This window comes from Trichechus manatus, unplaced genomic scaffold, assembly GCF_000243295.1.
Source record: "Trichechus manatus latirostris isolate Lorelei unplaced genomic scaffold, TriManLat1.0 scaffold00181, whole genome shotgun sequence".
Lineage (NCBI taxonomy): Eukaryota > Metazoa > Chordata > Mammalia > Sirenia > Trichechidae > Trichechus > Trichechus manatus.
The window spans coordinates 3,174,156-3,190,003 of record NW_004444117.1 but is presented as its reverse complement, the minus strand read 5'-3'; the positions used below and the strand labels follow the sequence as shown (position 1 = coordinate 3,190,003).

The 15,848-nt window shown below is 38.4% G+C and overlaps 1 protein-coding gene across 1 annotated transcript in view; it reads left to right on the top strand.

Annotated features, from left to right (window-relative positions):
• Positions 1-15,848, top strand: part of RNF130 (ring finger protein 130) — a 132,128-nt gene that overhangs the window by 20,360 nt on the left and 95,920 nt on the right. Inside the window, exon 3 of the mRNA XM_004387185.2 lies at positions 14,728-14,922. Coding sequence (XP_004387242.2) covers positions 14,728-14,922 — 195 coding nt within the window. The remainder of the gene's footprint in view (positions 1-14,727; positions 14,923-15,848) is intronic.

Below are 15,848 nucleotides of genomic sequence, written 5' to 3'. Positions count from 1 at the left end.
TAGCCATCATTTAAAATTACTCTTAAGATGCTTTTTATTATGTCGTGGAAAACATCCAGCAGATATATTTGAGTTCTAAGGATGTAAAAAATAATCAAAATCCATTTGAGATGTACAGTAACTAAGTATAGAAGACAAATGATAATGGATAGCTATTGACAATTAAACTTGCTGACAATTCTACTATATATGACCCTTCTTGCAGTGTTGATTGATACATCCAGCACTCTAAGTATATAAAAGGTATTTTATTGTCATCTTCTTTGTAAAAAATTTTCTATGAAAGGCTAATAATTTGCTGTAAGAATTTCTTTTGAAAATAATCATAAGTAAAAATTGCCAATTAGGAGAAAAATAAATACATTTATTATACTTTTAAAAATAATAGATTCAAAAGTAAAAAGTTGATAACAGTAACATTTGAGAGCCTACACTATTTGTTTTAAAATGTTTTGTTTAGCTTCTTTCTCAGCATCAGCATAAGAAGTCAGAAGACAATAATATCTTCAAAGTACTGAGAGAAAAATAACAATCCAGAATTTTTTTTTTTTAACCTAGTTAAACTGTCATTCAAGAGTGAGGGCAAAAGAAAGGCATTTTCAGATGTAAAAGGGCAGAATTTATCCTAACAGATCCTCATTGAAAGAACTTGTAAAGGATATAGAGTAAGGACAAAGGAAATGGAACATAGAAAAAGTGGGATGTTAGAAGGGCTAACAGAGCATCTGTAGGTAAAGTTTAACAAGCATTAACTGTATAAAACTGTAAATATTTGGAGGGGGGAGATAATAAAGCAAGGTGGAACAGAAATACCGGACAGTTGCACTTAAAATGGGGCACTTAAAATGGGGTGTGTGATTGGAGTTGCACTCAATAGTGGGTTAAATAATGGCCTCCCGAAAGATATATCCGTATTCTATTCACTAGAACTTTATTTGAAAAAAGGACTTTTGCAGATGTAATTAAAGATATTGAAATGAGATCATCTGAGGTTACCTGGGTGGGCCCTAAATCCAATGATAAGTATCATTATGAGAGAAGTGGAAGACATAAACACAGAGAAGAGAGGAAAAGGCCATGTGAATATAGAGGCAGAGATTGGAGTTATGTGACCACAAACCTAAGGAAGGCCTGGAGCCACCAGCGAAGCTGGAGGAGGCAAGGATTCTCCCCTAGAGCCTTTGGAGGGAGCACAGGCCTGCTGACACTTGATTTTAGACTTCTGTTCTTCGGAACTGAGAGAATAAATTTCTGTTGTTTAAGCTACCAAGTTTGTAGTAATTTGTTACGGTAGCCATAATGCATATTTTAAGGGCCTTGTGCTGTTCAGGAGAAGAGAGGTATTGATTAAATGTAGACTTGTATCCGGTATACATGTTAACATTTTGAGGATAACCACTGAAAAGTAGAACTTGAATATATAGAATGGAGTAAAAGGGGAGAATAAAGAAAATTTGATCAATCCTTTCAAAGATAGAGAAGGAGGGAAAGTGTATAAAGAAGCTTAGGAAAAGCAGGGTGAATAAGCACAAAATAAAATAGAAATAAATCCAAATATATCAGTAAGCACAATAAGTAATGCAGAGACTAACCCTGGCAGTTGAGTCTGCTTTCTCAGTCTGGTGAAACCTGTGGGCTGTTTCTTAGAATAGTGTTAAGTACATAAATAAATAGGATTAAAAGGACACCAAGTATACTAAAACAGTTATCAGAGTATTGAAATTATTTGTGATTAGTAATGTGTGTGTTTCTTTATTAGCATATTAAATAACAAGATCTAGTGGTAGGTCTAATTATTAGTTGTTAGATGCTGTCAAGTCAGTTCCATCTTATAGTGACCCCACGTACAGTACAACAAAACACTGCCCAGTCCTGCACCATCCTCACAATCCTTGTTATGCTTGAGCCTGTTGTTGCAGCCACTGTGTCAGTCCATCTCTTGAGGGTCTTCCTCTGTTTCACTGACCGTCTATTTTACCTAGCATGATGTCCTTCTCCAGGAACTGATCCCTCCTGTTAACATGTCCAAAGTATGTGAGACGAAGTCTCACCATCCTTGCTTCTAACGAGCATTCTGGCTGTACTTCTTCCAAGACAAATTTATTCGTTCTTCTAGCAGTCCATGGTGTGTTCAGTATTCTTCGCCAACATCATAATTCAAAAGCATCAATTCTTCTTTGATTTTCCTTATTCATTGTCCAGCTTTCATGTGCATATGAGGCGATTGAAAACACCGTGGCTGGGTCAGGTGCACCTTAGTCCTTAAAGTGACATCTTTGCTTTTTAACACTTTAAAGAAGTCTTCTGCAGCGAATTTGCGCACTGCAATGTGTCGTTTGATTTCGTGACTGCTGCTTCCATGGGTGTTGATTGTGGATCCAAGTAAAATGAAATCATTGACAACTTTCATATTTTCTCCATTTATCGTGATGTTGCTTATTGGTCCAGCTGTAAAGATTTTTGTTTTCTTTATGTTGAGGTGGAATCCATACTGAAGGCTGTGGTCTTTGATCTTCATCAGTACGTGCTTCAATTCCTCTTTACTTGCAGCAAGCAAGGTTGTGTCATCTGCATATCGCAGGTTGTTAATGAGTCTTCCTTCCATCCTGATGCTGTGTTCTCCATATAGTCCAGCTTCTCAGATTATTTGTTCAGCATACAGATTGAGTAAGTATGGTGAAAGAATAAAAGCCTGATGCACACCTTTCCTAACTTTAAACCATGCAGTATCCCCTTCTTCGGTTCTAACGACTGCCTCTTGGTCTATGTTCAGGTTCCTCATGAGCACAGTTTAGTGTTCTGGAATTCCCACTCTTCACAATGTTATCCATAATTTGTTACGATCCATACAGTCGGAGAATGTCTTTGCATAGTTAATAAAACGCAGTAAACATCTTTCGGTATTCTCTGCTTTCAACCATGATCCATCTGACATCGACAATGATATCCCTTGTTCCACGTCTTCTTCTGAATCTAGCTTGAATTTGTGGCAATTCCCTGTCGATGTACTGCTGCAGCCACCTTTAAATTATCTTTTTTTTCTTTCCTTTTTTTTTTTCTTGAATTACCTTTTTTTAAAAAATTTTTCCCATACAAAAATTTATACATACATTGTTACATGACTTTAATTGCTCTCCCCGTACTGTGACAGCACACTCCTCCTTTGCACTTCTGATTCCCCATGTGCATTCAACCAGCTCCTAACCCTCTCTGCCTTCTCATCTCCCCTCCAGACAGAAGCTGCCCGTTTAGTCTCTTGTATCTACTTGAACTAAGAGACACACTCCTCACGAGTATCACTTTACGTCCCACAGTCCAGTCCAATCCCTGTCTGAACAGTTGTCTTTGGAAATTATTTTAGTTCTGGGCTGATAGAGAATCCAGGGGCCATGCTTTCCAGGGTTCCTCCAGTCTCAGTCAGGCCATTAAGTCTGGTGTTCTTACTAGAATTTGAGTTCTGCACCCCAGTTTTCTCCTGCTCCATCTGGGACTCTCTGTTGTGTTCCCTGTCAGGGCGGTCATTGGTGGTAGCCAGGCACCATCTAGTTCTTCTGGCCTCAGGCTGATGAAGTCTCTGGTTTATGTGGCCCTTTCTGTCTCTTGGGCTACTCCTTTCTTTGTGTCTTTGGTGTTCTTCATTCTCCTTTACTCCAGGTGGTTGGGACAGTTGATGCATCTTAGATAGCCGCTGGCAAGCTTTTAAGACCCCAGACACCGCTAACCAAAGTAGGATGCAGAATGTTTTCTTAATAAGCTTTGTTACGCCAGTTGACCTAGATGTCCCCTGAAAGCATGGTCCCCAGACCCCTACTCCTGCTACTCTCTCCCTCAAAGTGTTTGATTGTATTCAGGAACCTTCTTAGCTTTGGTTTAGTCCAGTTGTGCTGACTTCCTCTGTAGTGAGTGCTGTCCTTCCTTTCACCTAAGATAATTCTTATCTACTATCTAGTTAGTGAATAACCCTCCCTCTCCCTCCACCCCCTTGTAACCATCAAAGAATGTTTTCTTCTGTGTTTAAACCTTTTCTTGAGTTCTTATAATAGTGGTCTTATACAGTATTTGTCCTTCTGTGACTGATTGAATTCACTCAGCATAATGACCTCCAGATTCCTCCATGTTATAAGATGTTTCACAGCTTCATCGTTGTTCTTTGTCCCTGCGTAGTATTCCATTGTGTGGATATACCATAATTTATCCATTAGTCCGTTGATGGGCACCTAGGTTGTTTCCATCTTTTTGCTATCGTGAACAGTGCTGCAGTGAACATGGGTGTGCATATATCTATTTGTGTGATGGCTTTTATTTCTCTAGGATATATTCCAAGGAGCCGGATAGCTGGATTGTATGGTACATCTATTTCTAGCATTTTAAGGAGGCGGCAAATCAATTTCCAAAGTGGTTGTACCATTTTACATTCCCACCAACAGTGCATAAGTGTTCTAGTCTCTCCACAACCTCTCCAGCATTTATTACTTTGTGTTTTTTGGATTAATGCTAGCCTTGTTGGGGTGAGATGATACCTCATTGTAGTTTTGATCTGAATTTCTCTGCTCTTGAATTATCTTTAGCAAAATTTTAACTTGTGTGTAATATTAATGATACTGTTCGATAATTCCACATTCTGTTGGATCACTTTTCTTTGGAATAGGCATAAATATGGATCTCTTCCAGTTGACTGGCCAGATAGCTGTCTTCTAAGTTTCTTGGCATAGATGAGTGAGCACCTCCAGCACTGTATCCGTTTGTTGAAACTTCTCAGTTGGTATTCTGTCAATTCCTGGAGCCTTGTTTTTCACCAGTGCCTTCAGTACAGCTTGGACCTTTTCCTTCAGTGTCATCAGTTCCTGATCATATGTGATCTTCTGAAATGCTATCAGTTCTTTTTGGTACAGTGACTATTTATTTCTTCCATCTTCTTTTGATGCTTCCTGTGTTGTTTAATGTTTTCCTTGTAGAGACCTTCAATATTGCCACTCAAGGCTTGAATTTTTTCTTCATTTCTTTCAGCTTGAGAAATGCTGAGCATGTTCTTCCTTTTTGGTTTTCTGTCTCCAGGTCTTTGCACATTTCATTATAATACTTTATCTTGCATTCTCGAGCCACTCTTTGAAATCTTTTGTCCAGCTCTTTGACCATCATTTTTTCCATTTGCTTTAGCTACTCTACGTTCAGAGCAAGTTTCAGAGTCTCTTCTAACATCCACTTTGGTCTTTTCTTTCTTGTCTTTTTAATGATCTCTTGCTTTCTTTCTACATGTATGATGTCTTTGATGTCATTCCACAACTCGTCTGGTTTTCAGTCCTTAGTGTTCAGTGCGTCACTTCTATTCTTGAGATGGTTCTAAATTCAGGTGGGATATACTCAAGGTCGTACTTTGGCTCTCATGGGCTTGTTCCAGTTTTTCTTCAGCTTCAACTTGAGCTTGCATATGAGCAGTCTGTTCCACAGTCGGCCCCTGGCCTTGTTCTGATTGCTGATACTGAGCTTTTCCATTGTCTCTTAACACAGATGTAGTCAGTTTGATTCCTGTGTATCGATCTGGCAAGGTCCACGTCTATAGTCGCCCTTTATGCTGTTGAAAAAAGTTATTTGCAATGAGGAAGTCGTTGGTCTTGGAAAATTCTATTGTGATTTCCGGAGTCTTTTCCATCACCAAACTTGCACATTTCACCCACCAGTAATTATCAACGCATCCTGATTACATGTTTGATCAATTTCAGACTGCAGAAGTTGGTAAAAATCTTCAATTTCTTCATCTTCGGCCTCAGTGGTTGGTATGTAAATTTGAATAATAGTTGTGTTACCTTGTCTTCCTTGTATGCGTATGGATATTATCCTTTCACTGATAGCATTGTGCTTCAGGATAAATCTTGAAATGTTCTTTTTGATGATGAACGCGACACCATTCCTCTTCAGTCTGTCATTCCTGGTGTAGTAGACCATATGATTGTCTGATTGATAATGGCCACTACCAGTCCAGTTCAGCTCACTAATGCCTAGGATATTGATCTTTATGCATTCCGTTTCATTTTTGACAACTTCGAATTTTCCTAGATTCATACTTTGTGCGCATTCCACGTTTCAGTTATTAATGGATGTTTGCAGCTGTTTTGTCTCATTTTGAGTCGTGCCACATCCGCAGGTGAAGGTCCCAAAAGCTTGACTTCATCCATGTCATTAAGGTCGACTCTACTGTGAGGAGGTAGCTCTTCCCCAGTTGTATTCTGAGGGCCTTCTAACCTGAGGGGCTAATCTTCCAGCACTATAGCAGACACTGTTCCACTGCTGTTCATAAGGTTTTCACTGGCCAATTTTTTTTAGAAGTAGACTGCCAGTTCCTTCTTTCTAGTCTGTCTTAATCTGGAAGCTCCACTGAAACCTGTCCACTAAGGGTGACCCTGCTGGTATTTGAAATACCAGTGGCACAGCTTACAGTAGCACAGTAACACAAAAGCTACCACAGTACAACAAACTGACAGACACGTGGTGGCTAGTTACTTTAATTACTGGTATTTTTCATTATCTGTGGTAACTGTAATGTGATTGCTACCAGTTACAGAGTTATATTTGGTTTGCTGTCTGCATTCATAAATGAAGGAAATGCTAGATTTTATTTAGAGTTTAATAAGAATAAAGATGAATTTCTCCCCCATCCAAGTTTTGCTGATCCCCTGAATTCTTCTGTCCATGGAGCCCTTGTTAGAAACTTTTATTCTGAATGTTAACCTTTAAGTGACGCTCTCTTCTTACAAATAGTTATCTCTTTCCTCATGTAAGAGAAGGAGACAAAGAATTGGCACCTGTGCTCAAAAGACTTTTCCAAGGCAGCTCCCTTTCTCTTTGGGTGCTGACCTTCTTGGTGGGCTTGGGTTCCCAAATATGGATCTGGATAAATTAAGAGAGTTACTCAACAAGGGTAAACCCCTGATCTAGGCAGTTTCTGCTTGACTTACGTAATAAAAATGAGTGCTCCATGAGTCAGGAATTAGAAGAGGAAATGGATTACATGTCTGGTTACCTCCATGAACAACTCCCTCCTTTGCCATGAGACCAGAACTGGATGGTGTCTGGCTGCCATTGCCAATCATTTTGCTCAAAGATTTTATAGAAGAATCCTGACCAAAGGGGGGAAAGATGTGGGACAAAATTCACATTCTTAATGGAATCCAGATTTTCTGAAGGCTTTAAGGCTGGATGAACCCTTAAAGATAGTCTTTAATCTTTAAACGTTCAACAAAAGTGTCACCAGAAGCCTTCTTTGAACCAGAAAAACCCTAGTTTATCTTAATAAGTTAAATATGTCTGCCTTGAGCATTGTGTTCTTTTAAAGAATTGTCTATGTGAGATCAAATTAACAACAGCAACTAGAAAGTTTGGGTGGGAAGCTTAGGGGGCAGTGAGTTTAAGATAATGGTGGTAGAATAATTTGGAAAAGGATAGCAAGAATGGTGGCACAACTTGAATGTAATCAGTGTCACTAAGTTGTACATGTAGAAATTGTTGAAATAGTGTATGATTATATATTTTCAACAACAACAAAAGAGTGCACATGTGAAATCTCTGACTTAGATTGCTTAAATATGATGCGGACGTTTGTCTTGTCTCAGTACTGGACGTTCAAAGGTAGGACAGTTTTTAGGGTTTAAGGATTCAGCCACGTCAGCAATGTTATCAGATATCTCTTTCCTTTCTATCTCTTCCTCTTGTCATCCAGAGGTATAATGTCATTCTAAGGTTGTCCTCTTCATCATAAGATGACTGGCAGCCACAGCTGGAGTCACTTGTTTTCTTACTTGCATCCAGTCGGAAACAGAAAAAGCCTCTCCTTCAAATATTTAAGTTCTTCACTTCTGTGTCCCCATCTGAGATCTTGTGTCTATCCCTGGAGCTGGGTAGGTCTCACATAAAGCACATACCTGTATGGAGGAGATGTGCAGATATCAGAATGGAATAAGATTTCTGTTTTTAAATAAAGCAGATGCTGGTTTGCAACTAACAGAGTCTACTTCTAGTCCCTGGAAGTGGGGCAAAGCAACCTGGAAACAAATAAATTAGATATGGAGTAATTTGCCATAAATCTGACTGTAGAAATTCCTTCCTGTGCCTTCTTCCATGTGATCCAGTGGAAACATTCAAGAATGTCTGTTAACTTATCAAGGTCAAGACCAGAGATTTTGCTCAGAATGGGTCCATTTCCTGTGTGTAATTTTTCACATTCCTCTCCCGATTCTTAGCATGCTGTTGACCTGATTTTAGCTGTATACATTGGAAATTATGGGTTTAAATATGTAAAAAATAAAAAATTGTTTCCCAGAAATGGGCTGGTTGGTGTGAGATGTTAGTAAGCTTCATTGTTCCAGGAATAAAAAAAGTGTACCACCATCTACACAGTGAGAATTACAGCCTTGGAGAGTCCTAGGCCTTCATCACAGTGCTCAGGAACTGCAGCATTTAGGGTTCAGGTGGAGGGAGAGGAGTCAGTAAAGCAGGCTCCAAGGAGGTAAGCCAGGAGGATGTGGTCCCTGGGAGCTGAGGGAGCCTAGGGAGGTGAGTGCTTGTAGGGACAGAGATTGCTAAGAGGGAGGTGAGCGCTTGTAGGGACAGAGATTGCTAAGAGGTCAGTTTGGAGGAGGACAAAGAGTGTCCTGGGATTTAGCAACGTGGAGGTTATTGGTGCCTTATAGTCAGCAGTTTTAGTGGAGTGGTTGGAGGCAGAAAGATTGAAAAATGAGGAGGAATGAGTGGAAACTAAGGCAATGGGAACAGCAGGGGAATCTCTTGAGGTGTCTTTTTTCCCTCCTTTATTTTTAAAAAGACAAGAGACCAGCAAGTTTAAATGAGAAGAAAAGGAAAAAGAGGGAATGGCCACTAATGTAAGGTTCCTGAGAAATCAAGAACAGATAGGATCCAGACCATTTTTGCTGCCCATTATGATAACAAATTCTACCAGAAAGGAAAGTTTTACAGAAGAGGAAGGGCAACAAAAAAAAAGGAGGGGGGAAGGGGATTAAAAAAGAGGAATAGAGTAGATAGATATAAGGTTAATAGAAAATTACGAGTAAGTTAATAAAAAGAAGAAAGGAAGAGTTAAAATTTTTTAACAAGGTGTTTAACCTGATGAACATAAGTAATAAAACGAAATAAGAAATTAGACTTTAGTGAAAGTGTAGAAATAGTAAGAGAATCACTTATGTCCATGGAGGTGGATAAAGGGATGAAAAAGACAATGATTCCAGTAGTTGAACATTAAAAATAAGATTAAGAAATTGGGAACAAAAATATTTTTTCCTCTTATAAAGCAACATCTTTGAGGAAAGTGCTCCTTAGAATAGTCATCTGTATGAAGCCAAAAGGGCAACGTCTACCCAAAAGCAAAGATGAGAAGGCAGGAAGGGGCAGGAAAACCGGACAAATGGAAATGGGGAACTCAAGGTGGTAATGGGAGGAACACTGACACATTGCTGGGATTGCAGTCAGTGTCACAGAACAATTTGTGTCTAAGCTATTGAGTAGGAAACTAATTTGCTCTGTAAACCTTCACCTAAAGCACAATAAAAAAATCTTTTTCCTTTGAACCATAAAGTTAAAATTTAACAAAAGGAAAATAAAGACAAGATAGAAGCAGGAAATCTAAAGATTGAAGAGGTTATAATCTAATGTGTGGGAATAGGAGACCGAATAACCAGAATGTATCCTGACAATGGAAACGTTTAAGTGGGGTAACTAATTAGGCTTATTTTTATTTTTACTTCTTTTGTGGGTAACAGCTGATAGAACATTACTCCAGTCAGAACATTACCGCATGAAACAAAGAGAGACCTTTGGCACAAGCTTTCTCTTTATGTCACTTCTTGCTTAATCTCCCCGTCATTCTCCTCCTCCCTTCATCAAGTATGTTAAGCATCTACTGTGTGCCATACACATTGGAGGAGATGATAGAGCTCACATTTTAGGAGAGACTCAGAAATAAACAGTTACAGTTCAATAAATGCCACACTGGATATAATCCCAGAGCGCCATGGAAACAGCACCCAGTTCAGCCTTAGGAGGCCATCGAAGGTTTTTGGAGATGTTTTAGTGGAATCCTGAGGTTTAGAAGGTATGGTCAGCAGGAGAATGGTGGGATTGGCATATCAGGCAGATGAAACAAGATATTCCAGGCTCTGAGATCCAAGAGGCACATTTGGGCAACTGTGCTGTGTGCCTGGAGTGAAGACAACCTGTCGTGACTATTCTGCAGAAAACGCTTTCCTCAGTTCTCTCTTCTGCCCCAGCCTGCGGGACTCTCATCTGAAGACAGTTGACCTATTGTCAGGGTTAGGAAGGAAACCGTTAACCATTAACACACACAATAAAGTGGTGACTACTACTTATCATGTGAGAGGTTTGCGTTTTAAAGAGATGAGGTCTTATTAAATCAAATCAAAGCAGGGAATTTCAGACTGGTAGAGTGGGGAAGGACAATCTTATTTATTATTTAGAACTGCCCCATAGAGTTTCCAAGGAGCAGCTGGTGGATTCAAATTGCCAGCCTTTTGGTTAGCAGCAGTAGCTCTTAACCATTGTACCACAAGGGCTCCTATTTAACAGAACCCTTTACATATTTACATATTCTTCATACCAGAATATTCTTCTTTTCCCATTACAGATGGGGGTGCTCTTTTCAGAACTTGATCATCTTAAATTTGTATAGTGTTATAGCTTCAGTTACGTATCATCTTATTTGATTTTCACCAGAATTCAAGAGAGGGGCTTAATCATTGTTCTGTGTTCTTTTGCTAGTCACTTCTGCACCCCTGTTCTTTCTGCTTGGGCAATTTTCAGGGGCCCTGCTTAGGTTCCAACTCCCACTAAACCTTTATCGTTATGTTCTCTTCCTTTCATAAATTTCTAAGTACTCTTCGTGTTGGCACTTAATCTGTACTGTCTTGTTGATACTTAATTTATGTGCCAGTCATGCCTCCCCAGTAAATTTAGCAGTTCTTTAAAATTAAGTTTTTATGTAATATAGTATTTTGTATCATCTATAGTTTGACTATTTTATTATAATTTCTAATTTTTCCTGACAGTGTAACTAATAAACAGAAACAAGCAGAGGTAGTATCGTCTTACGAATTTGGCAAGTAAGAAAAACCAAAGTTAAAGTAATTACTAATTTGAGCAAAATTGCTATTGATAAATTTTAATGGTTCATAATTACTACATAGATCTATTATGCTATAATATGTCTTCATTTAATACATTGCTTCAAGTATAAATAACTGATGCTAAATTTTGAAGTAGTGCCACTTAATCATACTCGGCTATCAGTCTTCTTGAAAACTTGTTTTAGAGCTGTTAATATTATTTTCATTGTTTGTATATTCCTTAATCACAGGAAGGAATACCTAGATAAAGTGAGCATACTACAGTATTAAGTGATTATGGAAAGCCAATGTTTTCTTTTTCTGAATAATGAACAGTACTTCCTTGAACAGGAACTTGTGTATCTTATTCTTACATATTATTGCATATTATATTCTTACTGATATAAATGTTTTCAGAGACTTTATGGATGATGATATGGGTGAATTTTGGGGAGCAGGAACATTTGTTTGCTCATACAGTCTGTTGAATTTGTTTTGATCATACATTTGTTCATAGAATCTGTTCTTCGTGGGAGGGAATTCCTTTAGGAAAATTCATAAGTCCTCCTACAGTATGTTTGAAGTATTTTACTTTGTGGTTGCACCCTGTTATGGATTGAGTTGTGTTCTCCAAAAAATGTGTATTAAGTTAGCTGGGCCGTGATTCCCAGTATTGTGTGGTTGTCCACCATTTTGTGATCTGATGTGATTATCCTATGTTGTACATCCTAACCTCTATGATGTTAATGAAGCAGGATTAGAGGCAGTTATATTAATAAGAGAGGAGTCAGTCTACAGGATTATGTTGTATCTTGAGTCAGTCTCTTGAGATATAAAAGAGAGAATGGAGCAGAGAGGACTGGGACCTCTTGCCACCAAGAGTGAAGAACCAGGAGGGGAGCGCGTCCTTACCGGCCTGAGGTCCTTGTGCTGAGAAGCTCCTGGACCAGGGGAAGATTCATGTCAAGAATCTTCCCCCAGAACTGACAGAGAAGAGAAAGTCTTCTCCAGGAGCTGACAACCTGAATTTGGACTTCTAGCCTCCTAGACTGTGAGAGAATAAATTTGTTTGTTAAAGCCATCTACTTGTGGTTTTTCTGTTCTGGCAGCACTAGATAACTAAGATACACCCCCGCTATGTTTTGTTTTGTTTTTTACTCTTAGGACATTGTGCATATTCCTAAACTGCCATTCTAAGTAGACAGCAACACTGTCCAAAAAGGAACAGGAAGAGAACGAGACTTGGGAGTGGAAGCTGTCAGGAGCAGAGGGATATGGGATGGAAGTGTACTGCTGAGTTATGTGGTTGAGTTGCACATACACTAGGACAGAAAATCTCCAAGGCATCAGACTGGGTCATTAAGACAGGATAGGGTGAACACCAATAAAATAAAAGGAAACGGAATTAATTTAAAAAAATTTTTTTAAGCACTCATTCAAGGGTAAAGGAATTTATAGATTTTTTCATATACACAGTTGTGTGAGATGGGAATTTTATTTCAGTCTTTACTGAAGATCAAAATTTAAGTAGCCTGTGACAGTTGCTCAAGTAGTAAGTAGTTGACCTAGAATTTGGACCCCAGCTCTTGCTGATTCCACAACCTTGTTCTTTCCTCTTTACTGCACTATAAATGTGTGTGAAACCACAAGGAGGAAGGGATAAGTCACAGGAAAATGAGTGAATGTTTCACAAAAGGCAGGCATGCAAATCTGTTTTGATAGTCTTGGTTCTGCATTTCCTTTGAGGGTTTATGCCACAGTATGTTTTGAAAAATAACACTTAAAACAAGTTTTTTGATTGCTCTCTATTTGAATACAGTATTGGAAGTTCTCCTAAGACAATGAGGTTATCATGATAGGTCGCCTAAATGCTTATGTGAGGTTATCATGATAGGTTGCCTAAATGCTTATGTTTTAAAACAGCATAATTATCTGTAAAACAGATAACACTGAAAGAAAACAGCTATTTCCAGGATTTCTAGTTTCTCGATGCCTTGACTCTGTTCTTTAATACTCGGCTACCAAATCATGACATAGGCTTTGATTTTCCTGTTTAGTTTGATTGAAAAAGGATTGAAATTTCAGAGTTCAGAAATTATTTAAGGAAAAGGGTAGGTAATAGTTGTAGACAGTATCCATCGTGACGAATTGTGAAATCAGTTATCTGCCACTGTATGTGTTATGAGACCTCTGATAGCAAATACTCTCTCGTTGCAGTCTGTCAACGTGATAATTATAAGAGAATTTTGGGAAAGATATTATCTGTGTAGGAATGTTACAGTAATATTTCTCTGAAAGTCTCTGAAGTTAGTGGCATATCTACATTTTACAGTTTCTTTAAGTAGTGTAAGCATTTAGGTCTTTTGCGAAGCAGTGGGCTTCCAGGTGTGTGGAAAGCAAATGTTTCCCCACTGGTGCCATGTTTTGTGTACCACAACTACTCTTCTTTTTCCTTCTTCATTTTCTTTTAGAGTCACCCTTCTGGGCGTATCAAATATATGATGTGTTCACCTCCCCTCCCTAACACACGCTGTTCTGGCAGTTACTGACTCCAGGGGGCATCAGGCTCTCCATTCTCCACCACTGTATACAACAGCCCTACGGCTTACTTTTTGTGACTTCTTTTCCCCTTCTGGACTGCCCTCCCCTTTCAGAGCGTGAGGGTGTAGGAGAGTGGTAAAGAGAAGCCAGGGGCTTCTTTTTAAGATTTGCAAAGGGTACCATAGCTATGATGACCATAAATCAAAAATTGAGGACCTTGGCCTGACAAATTCAAATGTACTTACTGGTATTTGAAACCAGCTGTCCAGAAAATCTATAACAATGGCCTGTAATTTGTAGTCCCAAGGGATGGTCTCGGTATTTTCATGTATCCCTTTAGACAGGTGGATAAAGTAAATTAATACTTACGTTAACGTGGAATCGTAGAGTAATCTTTACCAATAAATATAAATTAGAGAAATAATGTATTTATTCTTGCTTAATATTATCTTCACTATTTAAACTTTCAAATACAGGCCAAAACAAAATTTTCTCATTTCCATAGATACTTATTAAGGAATTTTTCAAGCAGAAATGAATTTCAGCGAGACCAGTTGATAACTGAACCAGAGGTTACTTTGGCGTTCTCATTTATCCCAAGCAAAATTCATCTCCTTTTTCCTCACCTCCGTGGGAGTGGGGAGGTTGTAAGTGCGAATGAATGAGCAGATGTAAGGGTTAGGGCACAGAACTAGGGTTCTGGTTTTTTTTCTTTCTGGTTTTGCCTGTTATTCACCAACCTACACTGGATATTATCAGCCTCTTTTTTTTTTTGGTCAACCTGTAAGGTTAAAAAGAGACTTTCATTGTTTTAAGCTGCGTCACAGGTTGAATTTTAGTGGAGTGGCTCTTTGTACAAATCTTGATTCAGACTCATTGTACCGTTGTTTGTGGATGTATTCATAGCTCTGCTGGCAGCAAGGCGCTTGAAGTGCTTTAGAGCTATAAAGTGTTCAGAGGACAGTTGAGCACTGTGGTAAAGACTTGAGAAGTTTTATTGATTTTTCTTTACTCAGGAAAAAATTAATATATTTGTGTGTGTTTTTCCTTTTCTGTTTAGTTGCTGATCATCTGGGCTGTGATCCTCAAACACGGTTCTTTGTTCCTCCTAATATCAAACAGTGGATTGCCTTGCTGCAGAGAGGAAATTGTACATTTAAAGAGAAAATTTCACGGGCTGCTTTCCACAATGCAGTTGCTGTAGTCATCTACAATAATAAATCCAAGGAGGAGCCAGTCACCATGACTCATCCAGGTAAACAACAAGAGGGAGCTGTAGATTTTTTTCTCCTAGAAGTTATTTCTATAGAAGTAGGTGTTCTACCTCTGCTGAAACTGTATAATTTTCAACATAATCCTGTGACTGTATTTATTTTTGATATTGCCGTCTGTTTGTTGAGATGTGTATGTTTTTCCTTTAGTTGAATTTTCTTTCTTTTTTTCCCCTCAAATAATGACCATAAGCGTCTGTAAAACATGCATTTACTAAGTAACTGGCTATGATTGAATCCTTAGTCTCTTTGTATTGTCTACATTTTGCTTGATTACTCTGAAAAATAATGTATTCAGTTTAGAATCATTCTCCCAGAGTATGTCATGGATTATCAAGGATTGCTTGTTTGGGAAGAATTCTTTCTGCCTCATCAGAATAAATGTTGAAATTGACTTGGTAATTAGTACAATTACAGTAGTAACACTATTTTTTCATTTATTTTGGAACAATTTATTTCTAATGTTACTGTTCTAATAATAAGAAAAAATAATAATAGTGGCAATTTATTGAGCACTTACTATATATATGCCAGGTACTCTGCTACAAGCAGTTTTTTTATTTATTATCTTAGGCAGTCCCCATAGTACCTATTGTCTTAGTTATCTAGTGCGGCTATAACAGAAATATCACCAGTGGGTGACTTTTATCAAACAGAAAATTATTTTCTCACAGTTTAGGAGGCTAGAAGTTTGAATTCAAGCTGCCAGCTCAAACGGAAACTTTTCTCTTTTGGCTCTGGAGGAAGGTCCTTGTCTCTTTTGAGTCTCTGCTCCTGGGTGATCATCATATGGCTTAGCATCTCTCTTCCCCGTCTCTCCTTTCTAGCTTGGTTGTTTAATATATTTTTATTTATTTATTTATTTTTTATTGTACTTCAGGTGAAGGCTTACAGAACAAATAGTTTCTCT